At 40.9% G+C, this 19823-nt stretch overlaps 1 protein-coding gene across 2 annotated transcripts; it reads left to right on the forward strand.

Moving 5' to 3' along the window:
• Positions 1 to 825: 825 nt before the first annotated feature.
• LOC123581464 (WD repeat and coiled coil containing) lies at positions 826 to 19293 on the forward strand. 2 transcript variants are annotated; one of them, XM_045447581.1, is made up of 4 exons: positions 826 to 904; positions 11137 to 12985; positions 15870 to 15987; positions 17288 to 19293. In XM_045447581.1, exons 2-4 carry the CDS (start codon positions 11156 to 11158, stop codon positions 17413 to 17415), a joined length of 2076 nt encoding a protein of 691 aa, XP_045303537.1. In that variant the 5' UTR covers positions 826 to 904; positions 11137 to 11155; the 3' UTR covers positions 17416 to 19293. The 2 variants fall into 2 exon arrangements, 1 of the variants encoding a protein (XP_045303537.1); XR_006703748.1 differs by lacking the exon at positions 17288 to 19293 and having other exon boundaries at positions 831 to 904; positions 11137 to 13118; positions 15870 to 15977.
• The last annotated feature ends 530 nt before the right edge of the window (positions 19294 to 19823 follow it).

Raw genomic sequence — 19823 nt, forward strand, 5'->3', positions numbered from 1 at the left:
TGGAGGAGGTAACATTTGCTTGAAGAATGAATGGAACTTTAATTTTTCTCTCACTCATTGTTCCAAAAATCAGTGTGAAAGTATGGTTCTGATAAATGGCACTGGAATATAAGCACGGGGAGAAAAACCTGAGTAAAGGCAGCCAGAGTGGGCCCTGAAAGTGTTCTTCTTCCATCCGCCCCACCCCCATTCCCCCAGGTGTTTAGGTAAGAGATTTTAGGTTATCAGCATCGCTGAAGTACCAAAACTGGATGTTTTGTTCAAGAAAGACGACGGTCAACTGTACTATGAGGGTCAGGATCTGAAATTCCCCATCGGCTGCTCCATGGCATGGCCCAGAGTCTCCAGGTGTATAGCTGGTCTAAAGTTTGGTGTCACACTAGGTCCCTGGGCTATGGCCAGTAAGTGTAGAACAGGAGTTTGTAACTCGGACAGGTCTATGGACAGGCTTCAGTGAATGCACAATGTTTTGTGTACAGATAAGAACATTTTTCTGGGGAGATTTTATCACATTTTAAAAGAAGTCCTCAACACCTTCCCATTCCCCTGACCCCCATCTCCTCTCCAAAGTTAAGAAACCGTATTCCAGGGATCCTGTACCCCTTCTCAGACTAAGAGAATCGAGAAATGAGGGAAGGCTCTACCCTTCTTGAGGGAGAAATTGTTGCTGGTTTACTGTAGATGGAGTTACACGGAAACTACAACTCCCAGAGATCCGTGCGGCAGTTCCAGAGCTTATTGGTCAGAGGGAAGGACCCTAACCAATAGACAGAGGGCATTGTAGGGCTTGCCAAGTTACCGCTCACCTATCAGAGGCCTGGGAGCCGATACTTCCGGTATTCGCTCAGGGCTCCAGATCCGCAGGACCCGGGAGTCTTATTTTCTGTGGGCAGTCAGGCCAAAGGTATTGTTGTGTCCGTTCCTGCCTAAGCCTAGCTGGTTTTGGGAGGCTGTGGGTGGGCGGAGAGGGAGATGGAGGGGCCAGTACTTGTTGGGGAGTGGGGAGGAGACCCAGGAGTGCAGAGAGGATGGGGAGAATGGGAGTAGGGAACTCGCGTGCGAGGGGCTAGCGGCTGAGGATGAGCGAGGGGTGGCTTTAAACGTTTGAATATATTCCATGTGACTCATTAGTGATACTTGTGGGAATATATCCTAAAGAAGCCATCGGAAATGAAGAACATGCTTTATGCATAAAGACTTTATCACAGAGTTATTTATGATAAGATAAGTTGGCACAACCAGGTGTCTCAACAGTGAGGAAAAATGCGACTTCACTAAATGCATATTAAGTGGCTTTTTAAAATAATTTGTAGGGGCGCTTTGGGTGGCCCAGTCGGTTAAGCTGTCCCACTTCGGCTGAGGTCATAATCTCACAGTTTACAAGTTCGAGCCCCACGTGGGGCAGGCACTGTGCTGACACCTCAGAGCCTGGAGCCTGCTTCAGATTCTGTGTCTCCTTGTCTCCCTGCCCTTTCCCTGCTCTCACTCTGTCTCTCTCGCAAAAATAAATAAACATTTAAATAAATAAATAATTTATAAATTTTAAGTAACATGGGAAAATGCTAATATATAATAAGTGAAAAAATCGTGATATGAAACTGTACAGTATGGTTGAAAAATTTTTAACCAAAACTACATAGAAAGAAAAAAAAGCCAGAGAGATGTAGTCATAATTTTTTCCCTTTGGATGAATGGTTTTTCGTGAATTTAGCTTTTTACCTTTCCTGTGTGTTAATTTTTTTAAAAAGTGTGAAGAACTTGAAATTATTTTATAGTCGAAACACAACAAACAGAAAAACAAGTTGGAGGTTATGTAGTTCTGTTTAAACCTACTGGAAATGGTCCAGTTTGCCTAAGCCCCTTGATTCTCACCATGAGTTGTCTTTAGAGATTAAAAACAAGAATTAAATGGTCATAGGCTGAGCAGCAGGTCCTGATTCTGACCATCTCTCCCCTGAACTAATAAAACAGTGGCTTTTCATTCCCTAAAACTCCCTGAAATCTTACAGTCTGAGGGTTGAGAGACTAACAAGTATACAATTAGCTTCAGGCAGAATTTAAATATTTTAAAGGATACAAAATAATTGGGGGACACCTAAAGGCTATTTCAACCTTTGTCCTCTTGGCTCTCTGATCTTTCACAGCCAAACTGTCCACTGCTTTGGCTTTAACTATCTACATTATGACAGTGACTCCCAAATCCTTAACCTCTGACTGCCTAAGGCACATTGCTACCTATAGACATCTTAGATGAGGCAGATCTAATACAAAATTTCTCACCCTTCCAATGTTTGAAGCACACTCTGCCTTCTATATCTCTGATTAATGGTTCAACAGTTTCCTAAGCAAAAGTCTGCATGTTATCCTCAATTCCCCTTTCTTCCTCACCACTCATATCCTACCTGATGTCATTATTTATTCAATCTGCATTAGAAATATCTCTGGAGGGGTGCCTTCGTGGCTCAGTAGGTTGAGGATCAGACTCTTGATTTTGCCTCAGGTCGTGATCCCAGGATAGTGGGATCGAGCCCTGCATTGGGCTCCATGGCCAGCGTTGAGCCTGCTTGTGATTCTCTCTTTCCCTCTGCCCCTCTCCCACTTTCTCCCACTCTTGCTCTCTCTAAAAAAAGAAAAAGAGAAAACAAAGAAAGAAAGATCTCTTGAATCAGGTACTCTTTCTCTTCGGAAGTAGCTACAAACTTGGCTTACTTTCTCATTGTGAGAAATTCAAACTATCTCATGACTCCTCATTAAACTTATCAGCCTGGGGCACCTGGGTGGCTCAGTCGGTTGGGTGTCCGACTTTGGCTCAAATCATGATCTCACAGCTCGTGGGTTCGAGCCCCGCGTCAGGCTCTGTGCTGACAGCTCAGAGCCTGGAGCCTGCTTCGGATTCTGTGTTTCCTCTCTCTCTGCCCTTCCCCTGCTCATGCTCTGTGTGTGTGTGTGTGTGTGTCTCTCTCTCTCTCTCAAAAATAAATAAACATTAAAAAAATTAAAAAAGAAAAACAGCCTTGTTCCTTGTTAGGTCCATCCTGTGCTTTGTCATGTGAATGTGTGCTGGTTCCTCCAAATTCCTCAGCATGCCCTTTATGATCAGGGATAGAAGGTTGGAAAGGTATATCAATCTCAGATAATTTAAAGACTGAAATACCTTGCTAAGACATTTGAAAGAACTTTTTTATATATGTAGACTGTAGAGACAAAGTATTTGAGCAGAAGAACAAAATGCGCATAGCTGTGTTTTTTTTTAATGTTTTGTATATTTATTTTGAGAAAGGGAGAGAGAGAGAGAATCCCAAGCAGGCTCCGTGCTGCGAGTGCAGAGCCCAGTGTAGAGCTCAATCCCGTGAACCATGACATGACCTGAGCTGAGATCAGGAGTCAAGACGGTTAACCGACTGAGCCACCCAGGTGCCCCTGACCATAGCTGTGATTTTTTAAAAAGATGATTCTGCCCAATCATATAAAGCATCCAGGCTCTGTGGGAAGGAAGAGGCTGGTATCCAGAAGACTTCTTGTTCTAGCCTACTAAAGAGGGAGAGGTGCAACAGATTTTTGTAATTTTTGTTAGGTTTTTGAGAAAAATGTGCCAAATTTCTTCTTGTTACCAAGGGTGAAAATATTAAAATTAATTCTTCTAAAAATGTTAGTAACATTATCATGTTTGTTTTTCTCTTATTTACAAATCCTTATTCTGTGCTACCCCTGGCCATATACACCCTCAATGACATTAGACTGAATTGGGTAGCCTAAAACATATATAAATTGCCTTTGATATAATTGGCCCATTAGGAATTTTCTCTGCCTAGGAAAATGTATCCTGCATTATTTATCAATAAAAGTCTTTTAAAAGTGCATGAGTAGATATTAGAGGAAAACATATATTATCTTATATAAGACCAGTGGGCTAGAGATGGCAGTTTTCTTCATTAATAGTGACAAGGGACTTATTTTCCATTTAGCAAGCCACTACAGACCCACTTAATCTGACATCATGTGTAGAAGCATAGTAGACAATTCCTTCTTAGTAAAAGACTCTACAAACAAGGATAAGGCCAGCAAAGAGGCATGAGAAATAACTTGCAGATGAGTTAAAAGCAAATCACCAGGCAGTTTGGTAGAGACTACGTTTCTGTGGATGTAGAGTCCAAAGACAACTTCTCAAGTTCTGTCTTTGACACATATTACTCAGTAAAACAGGGTTGAAAAATGTCCACTGGGTTCAATGACATAGATGGCACTGGTGGCTTGGTGAAAGCTGTTTTAAAAAGGTGGTAATAGGGTCAATTTGGGGGGTTAAGAAGAGAGTGGTGAGGAGATGCCTGGCTGTCTCAGTCAGTGGAATGTGCTACTCTTGATCTTGGGGTTATGAGTTCAAGCCCCAGGTTGGGTATAGAGATTACTAAAAACAAAATCTTTGGGGTGCCTGGGTGGCTGTCAGTTAAGCATCTGACTCTTGGCTTCCACTGTTTGTGAGATCGAGCCTCGTGTTGGGCTCTGCTTGCTGACAGTGCAGAACCTGCTTGGGATTTCTCTCTCCCTCTCTCAAAACAAACAAACCAATGATGGGGCGCCTGGGTGGCTCAGTCAGTTAAGTGTCTGACTTCGGCTCAGGTCATGTTCTCACCGTTCGTGAGTTCGAGCCTTGCGTCAGGCTCTGTGCTGACAGCTCAGAGCCTGGAGCCTGCTTCAGATTCTGTATTTCCCTGTCTCTGTCTCTACCCCTCCCTTGCTGATGCTCTCTTTCTGTCTCAAAAGTAAATAAACACTAAAAAAAAAAAAAAAAAAAAAAAAGCAATGAAAAACAAACAAAATAACAATAAAATCTTTAAAAAACTTTAAGAGTTAAACACAGTTCTTAAAGATTTTTTTGTTTAATGAATGCTAGTTTAATGAACAATTTTACCAAGATAATTACAATTCATTTCTATCCCTGTGCTTTATATTTTTATTTAAATTTCACAAACTTCTGTTGGTCAAAAAGAATATAATGTTTTTTCATTAAGTTATTTAGCTAGTGTACTCTTTGTTAGTATTTATTTATAAATAATAATATTTTTAATATTTATTTGTTATAATCAGTATAATAATATTGTTAATATTATTTATTATGCTACTCTGTTTCTCAATGTCAACTAGGTGAAAATTCTTGTTTTTTGTCCTAAAATTAATCTTTCACAGTCATTTATTGTTGCAACATTTTATTCTTGCAGCCATTATTACACATACAAGTATATATCAACTCACTGATAGAATTTTGAAATAGAATGTACCTGAAGGTACAATTTTCTCCCTTTAAATAAAGAATGCTTGGGGCGCCTGGGTGGCGCAGTCGGTTAAGCGTCCGACTTCAGCCAGGTCACGATCTCGCGGTCCGTGAGTTCGAGCCCCGCGTCAGGCTCTGGGCTGATGGCTCAGAGCCTGGAGCCTGTTTCCGATTCTGTGTCTCCCTCTCTCTCTGCCCCTCCCCCGTTCATGCTCTGTCTCTCTCTGTCCCAAAAATAAATAAACGGAAAAAAAAAAAAAAAAAAGAATGCTTATCATATTTGTCTATATTTGAAAGTAAATACTTATCATTTAGATAAATTAGAATATCCAGTTTATTCTCATTACTGCCTTATTCTTATCTGACCTTATGTATCTTAAATATGCGTGGACACACACATTCAGGGATGCTAGAAAATGACATTAAAGCATTAGGCTGTTCAGTTTTCCAAAGGCTAAAATCCAAGCCAAATAGATTTTGGCTGAATACAAAGGCAAAGCCAGCTTTTGATGCACTTGAACTTGAAGCTCACTACTAAAGCCACAGTAAACCAGGTTCTGTATATAAGATGATGCAAGGAAAGATTTTCATACTGTGGCACTGATACAGACTCTACATTATAATACTCACTCAAAATAAAGATGTTTTTTCCCCTGGAACTATCCTAGGAAGAAAATGTTTGATTGTTGTAAAATCCTGTGTTAATTTTATAAAATATAAAAATTATATAAATATATGATTTGTTAACATTGTTTGATTATTTGTCGTCATGATTTAAATGACAAGTATGAGTTAAGACCTGGAAACTTGTGCTAATATGTATATGTAAACTATGGCTAATATGTATGGTTGCTTAACCTTTTTTTTGTTTTGTTTTGTTTTTTATCATATAGGAAATGAGAAATGCTATTATATGGCTGCATTAGGACTATATGGACCAGTAGGGGAGGGAAATATCTCTTAATATATATTCCCCCATTGTTTTGGTTGTTTTAAGAGGCTGGATTATTGGGGCACCTGGGTGACATAGTCACTCTTTTTTTTTTTTTTTTTTTTCCAATTTGAGAGGGAGCATGAGTCAGTCTGACTCTTGATTTCGGCTCAGGTCATGATCCCAGGGTGGTCAGATAGAGCCTTTGTTGGGCTCCGAGTTGAGTGTGGAGCCTATTTAAGATTCTCTCTCTCTCTCTCTCTCTCTCTCTCTCTCTCTCTCTCTTTCTGGCTCTCTCTCTCTCTCCTTCTGCCCCTCTCTCTGACTCACACTCTCTCTCAATTGGAAAAAAAAAAAAAAGAGGAGGGATTATTTAATAGACTTAGAAAGCATGTCCATATATAGTCCAAAGAGGTTTACTTACAGTAGCATAAAAGCCTAAAGCAACAAAAATGTGATCACAACACAACCCCTGGCAATACTGTGACCCAATTAGAAACTCCTTTTATGATGTAATGGATACAAAGCATTCCATCTGAAAATACTTGACAGGCAAAGAAGTTAAGTTTTTAACTTAAGTCTCATTTTTACTCTCAAAGACCTTGTGCGTTAGTTGTGAAATGTGAGGTAGTACATGAAAGAGTAACTGGTAATTGCAGATAATAAACTGAAGATGTCACATGAGAGCTGTAGGCTGTAAGGCTATAGGAGTTAAGAGGAGGAAAGTATCAGATTTAGCAGGATGATTAAAGAAGACCCCTTGGAAGAGATAGTAATTAAGCTGGGCCATCAGTTCCCCTGTCATTGATTGAGTGTTTTGAATGGGCCGAGTATTGTAACTATGAAGATGACCAACTAGAAATAAGACTGGAGGGATAGGAGGTCCACAATGGGTAGGGGTTCGAATGCCCAACTGAGGAATTCAGACTATACTCTATAGGACAGTGCTGCCCAGCAGAACTTTCTTCAATGATGGAGATGTTCTATTCTCCTCTGCCCAATGTGATAGCCACTAGCCACATGTGACTGTTGACCACTTGAAAAAGACTAGTGTGACTGAGGAACTGATTTTTTATTTTTTTATTTATTTTTTTTTTTTAATTTTTTTTTTTCAACGTTTATTTATATTTGGGACAGAGAGAGACAGAGCATGAACGGGGGAGGGGCAGAGAGAGAGGGAGACACAGAATCGGAAACAGGCTCCAGGCTCTGAGCCATCAGCCCAGAGCCCTACGCGGGGCTCGAACTCAAGGACCGCGAGATCGTGACCTGGCTGAAGTCGGACGCCTAACCGACTGCGCCACCCAGGCGCCCCCTGATTTTTTATTTTAATTAAATTTGCAAAGCACATATGGTTAGTAGCTACTGTATTGAACAGTGCAGCTGTGGGCAGTAGGTAGCATCTGCCATTTTTTTTTTTTTTAATGTTTTTTTGGTGGGGGGAAGGGAGAGAATCCCAAGCAGGCTCCTTGCTCAGCACAAAGCCTGACACAGGGCTCGATTCCACAACCCTCGATTCCATGTGAGATCATGATCTGAGCTGAAAATCAAGAGTCAGACACTTAACTGACTGAGCCACCCAGGTGTCCCAAATTTTGTTTTTAACATCTGCCAATTTTTAAGCTGATAAATGATATACTTAAAAGGATATTTTAAGACTGGTTTTGCACAAGATGGACTAGAGAAAGAAAGAGGTAGGGAAACCAAGTAGGAGGCAATTATTACTGCCAACTAGGTTTGCAGTAACAGCGATCTGATTCAGGATAGTGCTGGTGGGAATGATAAGAAGGACTGGATTCAGGAACAGTTCTAAGAATTAATAAGACTTGGTCACCAACTGAGAAGGCAGGAGAGTAGTCAAATGGAGTCCTGAGTTTTTAGCCTGAGTGAATATGAGAATGGCGATATCCATTAACAGAAATTGAGGAGCTGCTGTGGAGAGCAAAAAAGGCCATTTTTTTTTTTTTTTTTTTCCTTTCATGCAGGTCCAGTTTGAAATGAATGTGGGCAGGGCTAATATCAGCCATAATGTGAAGCCTAACATATAATTGAATAGCATTGTAGCACAGCAGATCTGACAGTAATAAACAGAGGTAACAATTGAAAACACGAGAGTAGGTGACACTGGAAGGAAGGAAATGTGAGAACAGTGATAGGGACTGAGTACTAACTAAACTTGTGGACCCTATCCACATCTAGAAAAAAGTTGGGACACAAGCTGAATTCCCACCTATAGTGGAATCTTTGAGTACATTATGGCATACCTTGTAGCTGATAATGGGGCTACTTAAAAGATTGAGGAAGATCTGTTTGTTACTGACTTGAAAAAGTACCCGTGATTTAAAATAAATTAGTGAATAGTATGTAACATATGAGATCCCTGTGGTTATTGTTGGTCCTTTTTTTAAAACCCCTTCCTAATTTGGGGGCAGCTGCCCTTTGTGTGAGTGTTGGTGGGAAAGCAGAACCCCCGTCCCTTATGACAGAAGCCTTTGTGGGGACCCCTCTTTCTCCCCATCCTGGCAGCTAGAGCAGGACTTGGAAGCTAGGCCAAGCCAGTGGGAAGTTTCCCCCTGGACCCCTACTCGGAATCTTAAGCAATTGTTATCAAGTGAAGGGGCAGTGAAGTTAGATTCTCAGCCACTAATGTGTTGAGAGAGTGGTAGCCATGGTTTATTCCGTCTAGCTAGCCTCACTTGGTTTCTGCTTGTTTTTCTGATCCTGGTTCTTGAGATTTTTTTTTTTACTTAAGTTAGCCAGAGTGGATTCTGTTGTTAGTACCCAGGAACTTTGACTTAAACCCCCTTTTTTTGTTTAAAAGAAAAAAAAACTTAGCACATATAAAATTCTTTTTTTTTTTTTGGATAAGTTTCTTTAATGGTTTCAGAGGCTACACACCAAATTGTTAACAGTGCTTTTATCAAGGACTTGAGTTTGGGGAGGGGAGGTGTTGGCATGGGGTAGAAGGAGGCATTTCATTTTATTGTAGAAACTTCTGGTTTGTCTCAATTTCATTGCAGTGAACATGTACTTCTTTAGTAATTTAAATTCCTTAAAAAAAAAAAAAAACAAAAACCTTAAGAATGAAAAAAATCGAAGATAATATTTCCCTAACCTACTTTGTATTCTTGCAAAAGATTGTTGCAAGGAGCAAATGTGATAGGGAATGTGAAAATGGTCTGAAAATTATTAAGTGCTATTTGAATATGGTGAAGTAGAAATAGCACCAGTGACTCTTTGAGTGTCATTTCGCTGAGGAGGTAAAAGCCATTTTGAAGGGAGTTGAGGAAATAAGTGCTAATAAAGTCAGAGATGTGAATATCAGTTAATGCTTGACTTGGCAGTGAAAGAAGAATAGAAATTAGATGGTGAAAGAGGTTTATTTCAATATTTTAATTTGAGAAATTTTTAACTTAAAAGTTGAAAGTACCAGGAATATCAATATAGCCTCAATCTAGATTCAGGATTTATTAACATTTTGCTACATCTGTTTTATCTCTCTGTGTTTCTATATAAAATGTGTAGGGTTTGGTGTTTCTGATTTTTTTTTTTTTTTTCCAACGTTTATTTATTTTTGGGACAGAGAGAGACAGAGCATGAACGGGGGAGGGGCAGAGAGAGAGGGAGACACAGAATCTGAAACAGGCTCCAGGCTCTGAGCTATCAGCACAGAGCCTGACGCGGGGCTCGAACTCACGGACCGCGAGATCATGACCTGGCTGAAGTCGGACGCTTAACCGACTGCGCCACCCAGGCGCCCCTGGTGTTTCTGATTTTTAAAAAAAAATTTTTTTTTACATTTATTTATTTTTGAGAAACAGAGTGAGACAAAACATGAGTGGGGGAGGGGCAGAGAGAGAAGGAGACACAGAATCTGAAGCAGGCCCCAGGCTCCGAGCAAGGGGTCAGCACAGAGCCTGATGAGGGGCTCGAACCCACGAACTGTGAGATCATGACCTGAGCCGAAGTCAGACACTCAACCGACTGAGCCACCCAGGTGCCCCTGGTGTTTCTGGATTTAGCTAAGCCATTTGAAAGCAAATTGTAGGCATCATGACACTTTACCCCAAATACTCCAACATCATATTTTTTTTTTTTTTTTTTTTTTTTTTTTTTAAAACCCAACATCATATTTTAACAGCAAGGACATTCTCCTACGTGACCATAATACCGTGTTCACACTTAAGATTAAGAACTCTAAGTAAGGCTCCTGGGTGTTTCATTTGGTTAAGCATCTGACTCTTGATTTCAGCTCAGGTCATGATCTCATGGTTCATGGGTTAGAGCCCCACATGGGGCTCTGTGCTGACAGAGCAGAGCCTGCTTGGGATTCTCTCCTCTCTCTCTGCTCCTCCCCCGCTTGCACACACTCTCTCAAAATAAATAATAAACGTTTTTTTAAAAAGAAAATAACTCCACAGTATCTCCTAATATCTATTGCATATTCAAGTTTCTCCAATTCTAAAAATATCTTTTTTTAATAGAAAATTTTATTTCCGGGGCACCTGGGTGGCTCAGTCGGTTAAGCATCTGACTTCTATTCGGGTCATGATCTCGAGGTTCCTGGGTTTGAGCCCCACATCTGGCTCTGTGCTGACAGCTCAGAGCCTGGAGCCTGCTTTGGATTCTGTGTCTCCCTCTTTCTCTGCCCCTCCCCCACTTGCACTCTGTCTCTGTCTCTCTCTCTCTCAAAAATAAACAAACATTAAAAAGAAAGTTTTATTTCCTCAATTCAAGAGCTGATCAAAGTTTATATGTTACATTTGCTTGTTATGGCTCAGTCATGTCTTTTAATCTGTCACATGCCTTTGACCTTTTATCCCCTTGAAATATTGACCTGTGAAAGGCCTAAGCCAATTGTCTTATAAAATGTCCTACATTTTGGATTTGTCTGATTATAGTCTCATGGTAAAACTTTCCTTCTTAATGATTTCAGATACCCTTTATCAAAGAGGATGGAGTTGGGAAAAGGAAGACTTCTCAGGACTGGGCTGAATGCATTGTATCAGGCAGTACATCCAGTTCATGGCCTTGTCTGGACTAATGGGAACCAGGTAGTCCTGACTGATTTACAGCTTCACAGTGGAGAGGCCAGGTTTGGGGACTCAGAGGTCATTGGACAGTTTGAACATGTGTATGGAGTGTCTTGGGCCCCACCTGGCACAGCTGACATGCCTGCTCTGCTCGCTGTGCAGCACAAGAAGCGTGTCATTGTGTGGCAGCTATGTCCCAGCAGTACGGGGACGAACAAACGGCTGATGTCTCAGACCTGTGAGATTAGAGAATCACTCCCTGTCCTTCCCCAGGGCTGTGTGTGGCATCCAGAAAGTGCTGTCCTGGCTGTGTTGACTGCGCAGCATGTCTCCGTTTTCCACAGTGTTCACTGCGACAGTTCCCGGGTGAACGTGGACATTGACACCCAGTGCCTCATTCACTGTGCGTCTTGGACCCAGGATGGCCAGAGGCTGGTGGTGGCAGTTGGCAGCAGCCTGCATTCCTACATTTGGGACAGTGCTCAGAAGACTCTTCGCAGGTGCTCCTTCCACCCAGTGTTTGATGTGGACAGCTCTGTGCGCTCCATCAGAGCCACCGTGGACTCACAGGTCGCTGTAGCCACTGAGCTCCCACTAGATAAGATCTGTGGCTTAAATGCATCTGAAATCTTTGATGTTCCACCTAGCGGTGAAGACCCTTGTCTGTGTACTTTCCCGGTTATTGATGAAGTACCCACTGGGGGTAAGGGGGCAGTTGCTTCTAAAACAAGTGTTGAAACATCAGTTTCTCCCCTTTCTTCCTTTTCAGATCCTCTGGATCTAACTCATATGCATTTCAATACGTCAAAGTCTGAGGGTAGTTCTCTTATTTGTCTAAGAAAAAAAGACTACTTGACAGGAACTGGCATGGATTCTTCACATCTGGTCCTTGTGACCTTTGAGAAGGAGGTTACGCAGACCAGAAAAGTCACCATTCCAGGCATTCTTGTTCCTGATCTAATAACATTTGATCTTAAAGCTCAGGTGGTAGCGGTGGCTTCTAATACTTCCAATATAATTTTTATCTATTCTGTCATCCCATCGTTTATGCCAAACATCCAGCAGATCCAACTTGAGAAAAGTGAAAGACCAAAAGGTATGTGTTTCTTGACAGAGAAGTTATTATTAATTTTGGTTGGAAGACAAAAATCCACTGATTCAGCATTTCTTCCTTCTTCAAAGACTGATCAGTATATCATTCGTTTGATTGTTAGAGAAGTAACATTGGAAAAAGAATTGCCAGTAACATCGAGTGAAAACCAGAGTGGATACTCTACTCTCAGTACTCCATTAAGTAAAATAGACAGAAAAAAGCTACTTGAAAGTCTTTCCCCAGATTTGTGTCACCAAAACAGAGGGCTCTTCACATCTGACAGCCGTAGTCAATGCGAAAGGCCTGGAAGAACCCTTATTGAAGAAATCAGGAGCCCTCCAAGCAGTATCTGTGATGGCTCCATAGCTCTCAGAACTCTAGATGCTGAGCCCATTAACCGCTCAGTAACACCACCCAGGTCCAGCAGCACACCAGACCACACCAGCACTCCGGAACCTCCTAATTTGCCTCAAAGCAAGAACTCACAGAAGGAAAAGGAAACTTACCGACTGTCTAAGGAAATGGAAATGTTGTCTAGGACCCTGACTGAAGTGCAGCGATGTCTTTCTGAACTCACAGACGCTCTGCATAATGGGAAGAAGTCCTCTCCTGTGTATCCACTGTCTCAGGATCTGCCTTACGTGCACATCACTTACCAGGTAACTTCTCCTTTGAGGAGCTACCACTATACAGAAAAGCTCCTGCAGCCAGTGGGTACTGCAAGAAAAATCCACTGATGAGGAAGATGGTGCTCTAGCCGAACTTCACTGAACTGGGCATGTTATGTCACAGGCAAGTTGTAATACCTTTCTGGGTTGGTTGGCTGCCAGCCAGACGGGCACACATACCAGTGTATAGTGTGATCGTATCACATGCATGGTGTAAAATATGAATGACGGTACTCATTCTGGCAATTTCTATTTAGGAAAAAAAAGAGTTTTCCTTATTGTGCCATCTTATGGGAGACTTTTCCTTATGCGTTGCAGAGAGAAAGTTAGGTCCATTTTAAAAAAATGTAATGCGTATGCAAACATTACACGAATGGGATTATAGCCTACCTGTTTTTATCACGAACACTTTCTTTCTCCATTGAACTTGGCCCTGCCCCCTGCCATAATTCACTTTATGGCAGCTTACTGTGGCTCCCTCCATATTTTAGTTCATAACTCATATAATAGTACACACTTCTTTGTGTCTATAGGCCTATAGATGCGGGGCTGATGGTTTGTCATTGTTTTACAAAAATGGAGTCGTAAGTTGCGCTCTTCATGCTGAGAGGACGCTGCTTATTGAGGTGGTCCATTGTTGATAGACGTTCACGTTGCCTTTACTTCTTCACTTCTTCAGTCACTCCAAGCAGGGCTCTCATAGTACTCTTTTATGTATCTATTTGTATTCCTACTTTTATTTCTGTTGGGTTGGTTCCCAGAAGTAGAAGCGCAAATTTGAAAAGTACATATACATTTCTACTTTTAATACAGTTGCCAGATTGCCTTTCAGAGATTTTTTACTAAATGCATCATCATATGCCCACTCTCAACCTATGAGACTTCCTGTTCCTCACATCCTTACCAATCTGATAAGTGTGAAGTGCTTTTTACTTTCATTCATTTGTATTCCCTTTACTGTTAGTGAACTTGAGTATGTCTTTCATGGTTTTTGGCCCGCTGAATATGAACTGCCTATTGTTCATTTTTTTTTCCTATTGAGTTATCAGTTTATAAGAGTTTTTTGCTTATTATAGAAATTAACATACATGCAATAGTCTAGATTTGGTTGCATTGTTTTATTATATTAGTTTTTACATTTAAATTTTTAATCTTTCATTACATTTTGGTGTGTGGTCCACTTTTATTTTCTGAGAGATAACCAATTGTGCTAGGAGCTTCATTAAAAATCTATCTTTCGATGGGGCGCCTGGGTTGCTCAGTCAATTGAGCAGCCAACTCTTGCTTTCAGCTCAGGTCATGACCTTGTGGTTCATGAATTCAAGCCCCACGTAAGGCTCTGCACTGACAGCACAGAGCCTGCTTGAGATTCTCTCCCTTTCTCTCTGTCCCTACCTCACTTGTGCATGCTCTCTCTCACGCTCTCTCTGTCAAAGATAAATAAATAAACATTAAAAAAAAAATACATCTTTCAGGGGCCTGGCTGACTCAGTAGGTAGAGTATGCAACTCTTGATCTCAGAGTCCTGAGTTCAGGCCCCACGTTGGCATAGAGCTTAATTTAAAAAAGAATCCATCTTTAATCCCACTGAACTTGATCTAACACATTTGTCATATATAAACTTATATGTACTGGGATCTAATTCTGAATTCTCCATATTGTAACTACTATAATGCTGATCTCTTTATCTAGAACTTTACCAATATCACACTGATTTGATTGTGGACTTTTATATCTTCATTTTAAAAGATATTTGCAGAAAGTTGGTATCGAAATCATTGATAAGTAATATGTAAGTTATTATCTAATAGTCAAGAGAGGTCTTTTAATTAGTTTTTTTTAATTTTTTTTAATGTTTATTTATTTTTGAGAGAGAGAGAGAGAGCATGAGTGGTGGGAGAGGTACAGAGAGAGAGGGAGACACAGAATTCGAAGCAGGCTCCAGGCTCTGAGCTGTCAGCACAGAGCCCAACATGGGGTTCGAACTCATGAACTGTGAGATCACGACCTGAGCCGAAGTCTGATGCTCAACTGACTGAGCCACCAAGGCGCCCCTTAATTAGTTTTTTCTTAAAACTACTACTCTTGGACCAACTCAAAGGTATAGGTTTGTTTTTTGTTTATTTATTTTTAATGTTTATGTTGAGGGGGAGGGGGTAAGGAGAGAATTCTAAGCAGTCTCTGTGCTGTCAGTGCCGAGTGGGCTTGATCTTATGACCATGAGATCATGACTGGAGCCGAAACCAAGAGTCAGACAGTTAACTGACTGAGCCATCCAGGCACCCCAGGATGTAGGTTTTTAAAAGAACCAAAGAATAGTTTAAAATAATTAAAATTTTTTATTATGAAAAATTGTAAACATAAAGAAAGACTAAATAACGAAATCTTTTATACCTATCATCTGGATTTAACTCTTGTTAATATTTTGCCATAATGGCTTCATTTTTTTTTTTTATTTTTCTTTTAAATCTTTATTTATTTTTGAGAGAGAGACAGCAGGCTCCAGGCTCTGAGCTGTCAGCACAGAGCCTGACGCAGGGCTCGAACTCACGAACCGTGAGATCGTGACCTGAGCCAAAGTCAGCCACCCAACCAGCTGAGCCACCCAGGCACCCCTATTGCTTCATTTTTTTTTAACAATTTCCTAAAATACTTTAAGTAGGGATGTCGTGGTATTTAAGCCATAAATATTTTGGGATCGAATCTTTTTGTTATGTTAAATAATGTAGCCAAAATCTCCTTATTTACAACTGGTTTAGTTAGAGTAATAGTAAATAGGATTTTAAAAAAAACTACTTACACATTCTAGTTTTAAGAAATGTTAACTTTGTTGCTTCTGCAATCAGTTTAACAACTTTTATTTTTATATCTGAAGAAATCTCATTATATAGGTCCTGTTGTTGAAAAAAGAGCTGTGCTTCTCTGCAATGGCAAACTAAGGCTCAGTACAGTTCAGCAGACTTTTGGCCTGTCTCTTATTGAAATGCTCCATGGTAGGTAAAATTCAGAAATTGACTCTACCCCACACCCCCTTCCTCTACCATTTTTTGTTTTGTAACTTTGTAATTTTCATTGATAACGAACCATTGAGTGGTTCACTAGATAACTAGGTATTGTTAATTGTCTACTATATACCCAAGGCTATAGAAAATATGGGTTCTGCCCTTAAGGAGCTTACATATATATTCTAGCTGGAAGACCTAAATGTACACAGGAAAAAACTAGAAAAGAGTTACAAAGCCATGTATAACAGCTGCAAAGAAATGACATAAAAACCTCATATATACCTGTTACACTAAACATAAAGGTCATAGCAGCATTTCTTAAAGGAGGTGTCATTTCAATAGGCAGCAAACATGTGGATGTGAATGCCATTCCCAAATGCCAGAGGACTGAGTCATACCCGTACCATCAGGTGCACAGGATTGTTTTTTTATGCCTCATTCTTTTAATGGAAGCCACCACCACATTGAACATGGAATTTGTTTCATTTTTTTCTCCCCCTTAATATGTTAGCATCAGCTTTTTCCTGTTTTGACACATGCATCTGTGATATGACATCATAATTGTCATTTGTCCTGGGTGGGGTTAATATTCCATTCTGGGTGTACCATATTGTACTTTGCCATATTTTCTTTGGCATTTAAGTGGTTTCCAATTTTCAGCATCATCAATAGCACTAATAAAGACCTCTGCATATTTTACATGTTGTTTTTGGAAAGTATAGATTTTCAGAAGTGAAATTTTCAGAATTGAGGCACAGTACATCTGAAAGAACCAGAGAGGGTCACAGGCTTGTGTTATGCTACTGGCCCTAGGTTGCCCCAGAACAAACCATTCAGGATTATCTGGACCATTCTAGTCTATCTGCAGTCGGCTCAGCCTCCTAAGCTGTCTAGAGGTTGGTATGAACCTAAAGAATAAAGCTTCCTCCAGAGAGTAACTGTTCCCACCTTCACATAGTTTCTGGAGAAATTGCTTACGAGCGTGTAGATAGGGACACTCCACACACAACCCCTAACAACGCGTGCACTACATACACACTCATATGCATAGCACTAAGTGATAAATGCCTAGCCTGGGTAAAAGTGGATGTCCCCTAGCTATGCCTAAGTCATCAATGACCTCACCCTAAGTAGGACTCAGTCCTTTCAGCTTCCCATTCCTATCCGTGTGATAATCAGGTTCAGTATTACCAACTACTGGATTCTTACTCTCAAAAAAGTATTTATTTTTCTTTAAAGAATAAGATGAGATATTCTAAATTACATATGTGTTTATTTCACTTTGCAGACTCACACTGGATCCTTCTCTGTGCTGATAGCGAAGGCTTCATCCCGTTAACTTTCACAACCACTCAGGAAATAATCATAAGAGATGGCAGCTCAAATGTCTTCAGAGACTCTGCCTCAGAGTCTTAATCCTGGTCCTTCTCTCGAAGTCTATAGAGAGCTTAGTGTCCAAAGTGTAGATGCCACCAGCTGTCCCACCCATTTAGGCAGTATGGCCTGATACCTTTTTTTTTTTTTTTTTTTTTTTTTTTTGAGAGAGAAAGAGAATCCCAGGCAGGCTCTGCTGCTGTCAGTGCACAGCCCGACACAGGGCTCAAACCCACAAACCGTGAGATCATGACCTGAGCCGAAGTCAAGAGTCGGGCTCTCAACCAACAGAGCCACCCTGGTGCCCTGGCCTGATACTTGTTTGCAGAGTTATTTGCTGCATAGCTTTTCAGATGAGGCCATTACAGACAAGATCTGTCTTCCACCATGGACTCTTCTCAGCTGGGATTTGCATTGTCGCTCAGAAGTGAAGCACATGCCATGGTTGGCTTGGCCACTTGCCCCCCATTTCCCCCAGGCTGAGGCTCACTGCTCTGTAGCAGAGCTCAGTCTTTGTTAGATGGCTCAAAAAGTGGTTGTTTATGTATTCATGACTGTGTGGTTTTGTCTAAGGGCAGAATTCCCAGAACAAAACAATATTATGGTGCCATATGGATTGTGTTTTATGGTTTCTCTGAGGCTTTCTGTCCCTTGCCCAAAACCGTTAAAGCTGTCTTAGAAGCACTTAAAAGGTACTTCGGCATTGTTATAGATCATTTCCTTGGCTGATGAGAGCAAGAGGTACCAGAGAACATATGCTCCAGCATGTCCTGTTTACCCCAAACCAGCAGGAATCAGCAGAGCTCAAAAGAAGACCAAAAAATTCAACTGACTTCTGTGCCCAGCGCTACCTAGAACAGGAAGTCATTCTGATGTTGGCTGGACCTGCCAGGATTTAAACCTAACTCTCTTGCTTCCTTAAAAAATTCTGGCTATGGTCTAGATACTCCTAAAAACTAGTCCTAGCAGATTTCAAATGAAATTTCAAATGCTGTGATCCCTCTGGACCCCACCTGAGCGTGTGCGTGTGTCAATAGTGCAATGCCTAGCACAGAGGTCAGAGGCGTGATTCTATGCTGTCGCTCCTCCTGATTTTCTCCCTGAAATGCTTCACCCCCCATCCCCCAGTTTGGGGATCATAAAAATGTCCTGTTTTTCTCCCAGTACACTCCTTTAGTTACATTGTCACTTTAATTTTGATGTTTTTCTTTTCCCTCCATTCAGGTCTTAGAGACCAGCACGGAGTCTGTGAGAGAAAGTAGTTCAGAAAATTGGAAATTTCACTGAATCTAAGGTGGGTAGAAGTACGAGCTTATTATAATTACGGGCTCAAGTGCCACCTTAGTAAAGTGGAAAGAGCCCTGACTGCAACTTCAGATAGACACCTCACCTCTCACGCAGAATCATAAATTTCAGTGACGGCAGCACAACAGATTGATGGCTGTGTGGCTAGTCAGGGCACATCTGCAGATAAATTGTTTCAGCCATAGAGGTTCCATTAGCACATATGCATCTTTCTCCCCACTTTCCTTTAAAATTGTCTGGAAAGAAAGATTTTGTGCCCTTGGGGACTTCTGTCTGTCTGTTACCCTTTATGAAGATGGAGCTGGGATAAGAAAGAAGCGAGGGCCCATTTTGTGGTTCAGATGCATTAGGCAGCTGCTGGGATAATGGAAGCGGAGGCTGCTGGTCTGTAATCAGTAGCCTGAGAGCAGTGGCTGAGGACAGTCTGAGGCCTGGCTGCATTTGCAGAGGAAGTGTCTGCATGGGATGAAAGTACACTATTATGAAGCCTGCAGAGGGGGCCTAGGGACCCTGTAGTAAGATCAATGTGGGTGCCTCAAAGTATATGTTGTGTTCACCATTTCCCTGGTCAGAGTCCTGTAAATGAGTCAATAAAATCACTAATGGTTGATGCGACTGTTGTGAATGTTTTGATGGTATTTTCTTTGTGATTATTGCCGGTATGAAGAAAAGTTCTTGATTTTTTGTTTGTGGATGTTGTCTCTGTATTTCTTCTGGCGGACAGTCTGGCATATAAATTATTTATTTCTTTACCACAAATCTGATTCCATGACAACTCTCCTACGAAAGACGTCTCCTTGGCCTCTGCTATTATTATAGTTATTGGAACAATAGAAGATAATCCAGTACTTGCTGGCTTTAGAAACAGGGAGAGAAGAGTTGTCATCTTTTAACTATTGTTCAATGTCATGTTGAGAATATTTTGCATAAGGAAAGGCATTCTTTACAAATCTTCGTGCCCAATTTTTTCTGAATTTTGTACAGGTATTTATTATTTGATACACGCAATAGATGTGAAGTATAGGAAGGCTTAATAATAAAATGAACCACCCACCACCTAATGTAAGAACCAGAACATTACTAGAAACCATTCTGGATCCTTCTCCGTAGAGACAGTTCCACCCCAGAGGTAACTAATGTCTCTT

The sequence above is a fragment of the Leopardus geoffroyi genome, chromosome A3, assembly GCF_018350155.1.
Source record: "Leopardus geoffroyi isolate Oge1 chromosome A3, O.geoffroyi_Oge1_pat1.0, whole genome shotgun sequence".
NCBI lineage: Eukaryota > Metazoa > Chordata > Mammalia > Carnivora > Felidae > Leopardus > Leopardus geoffroyi.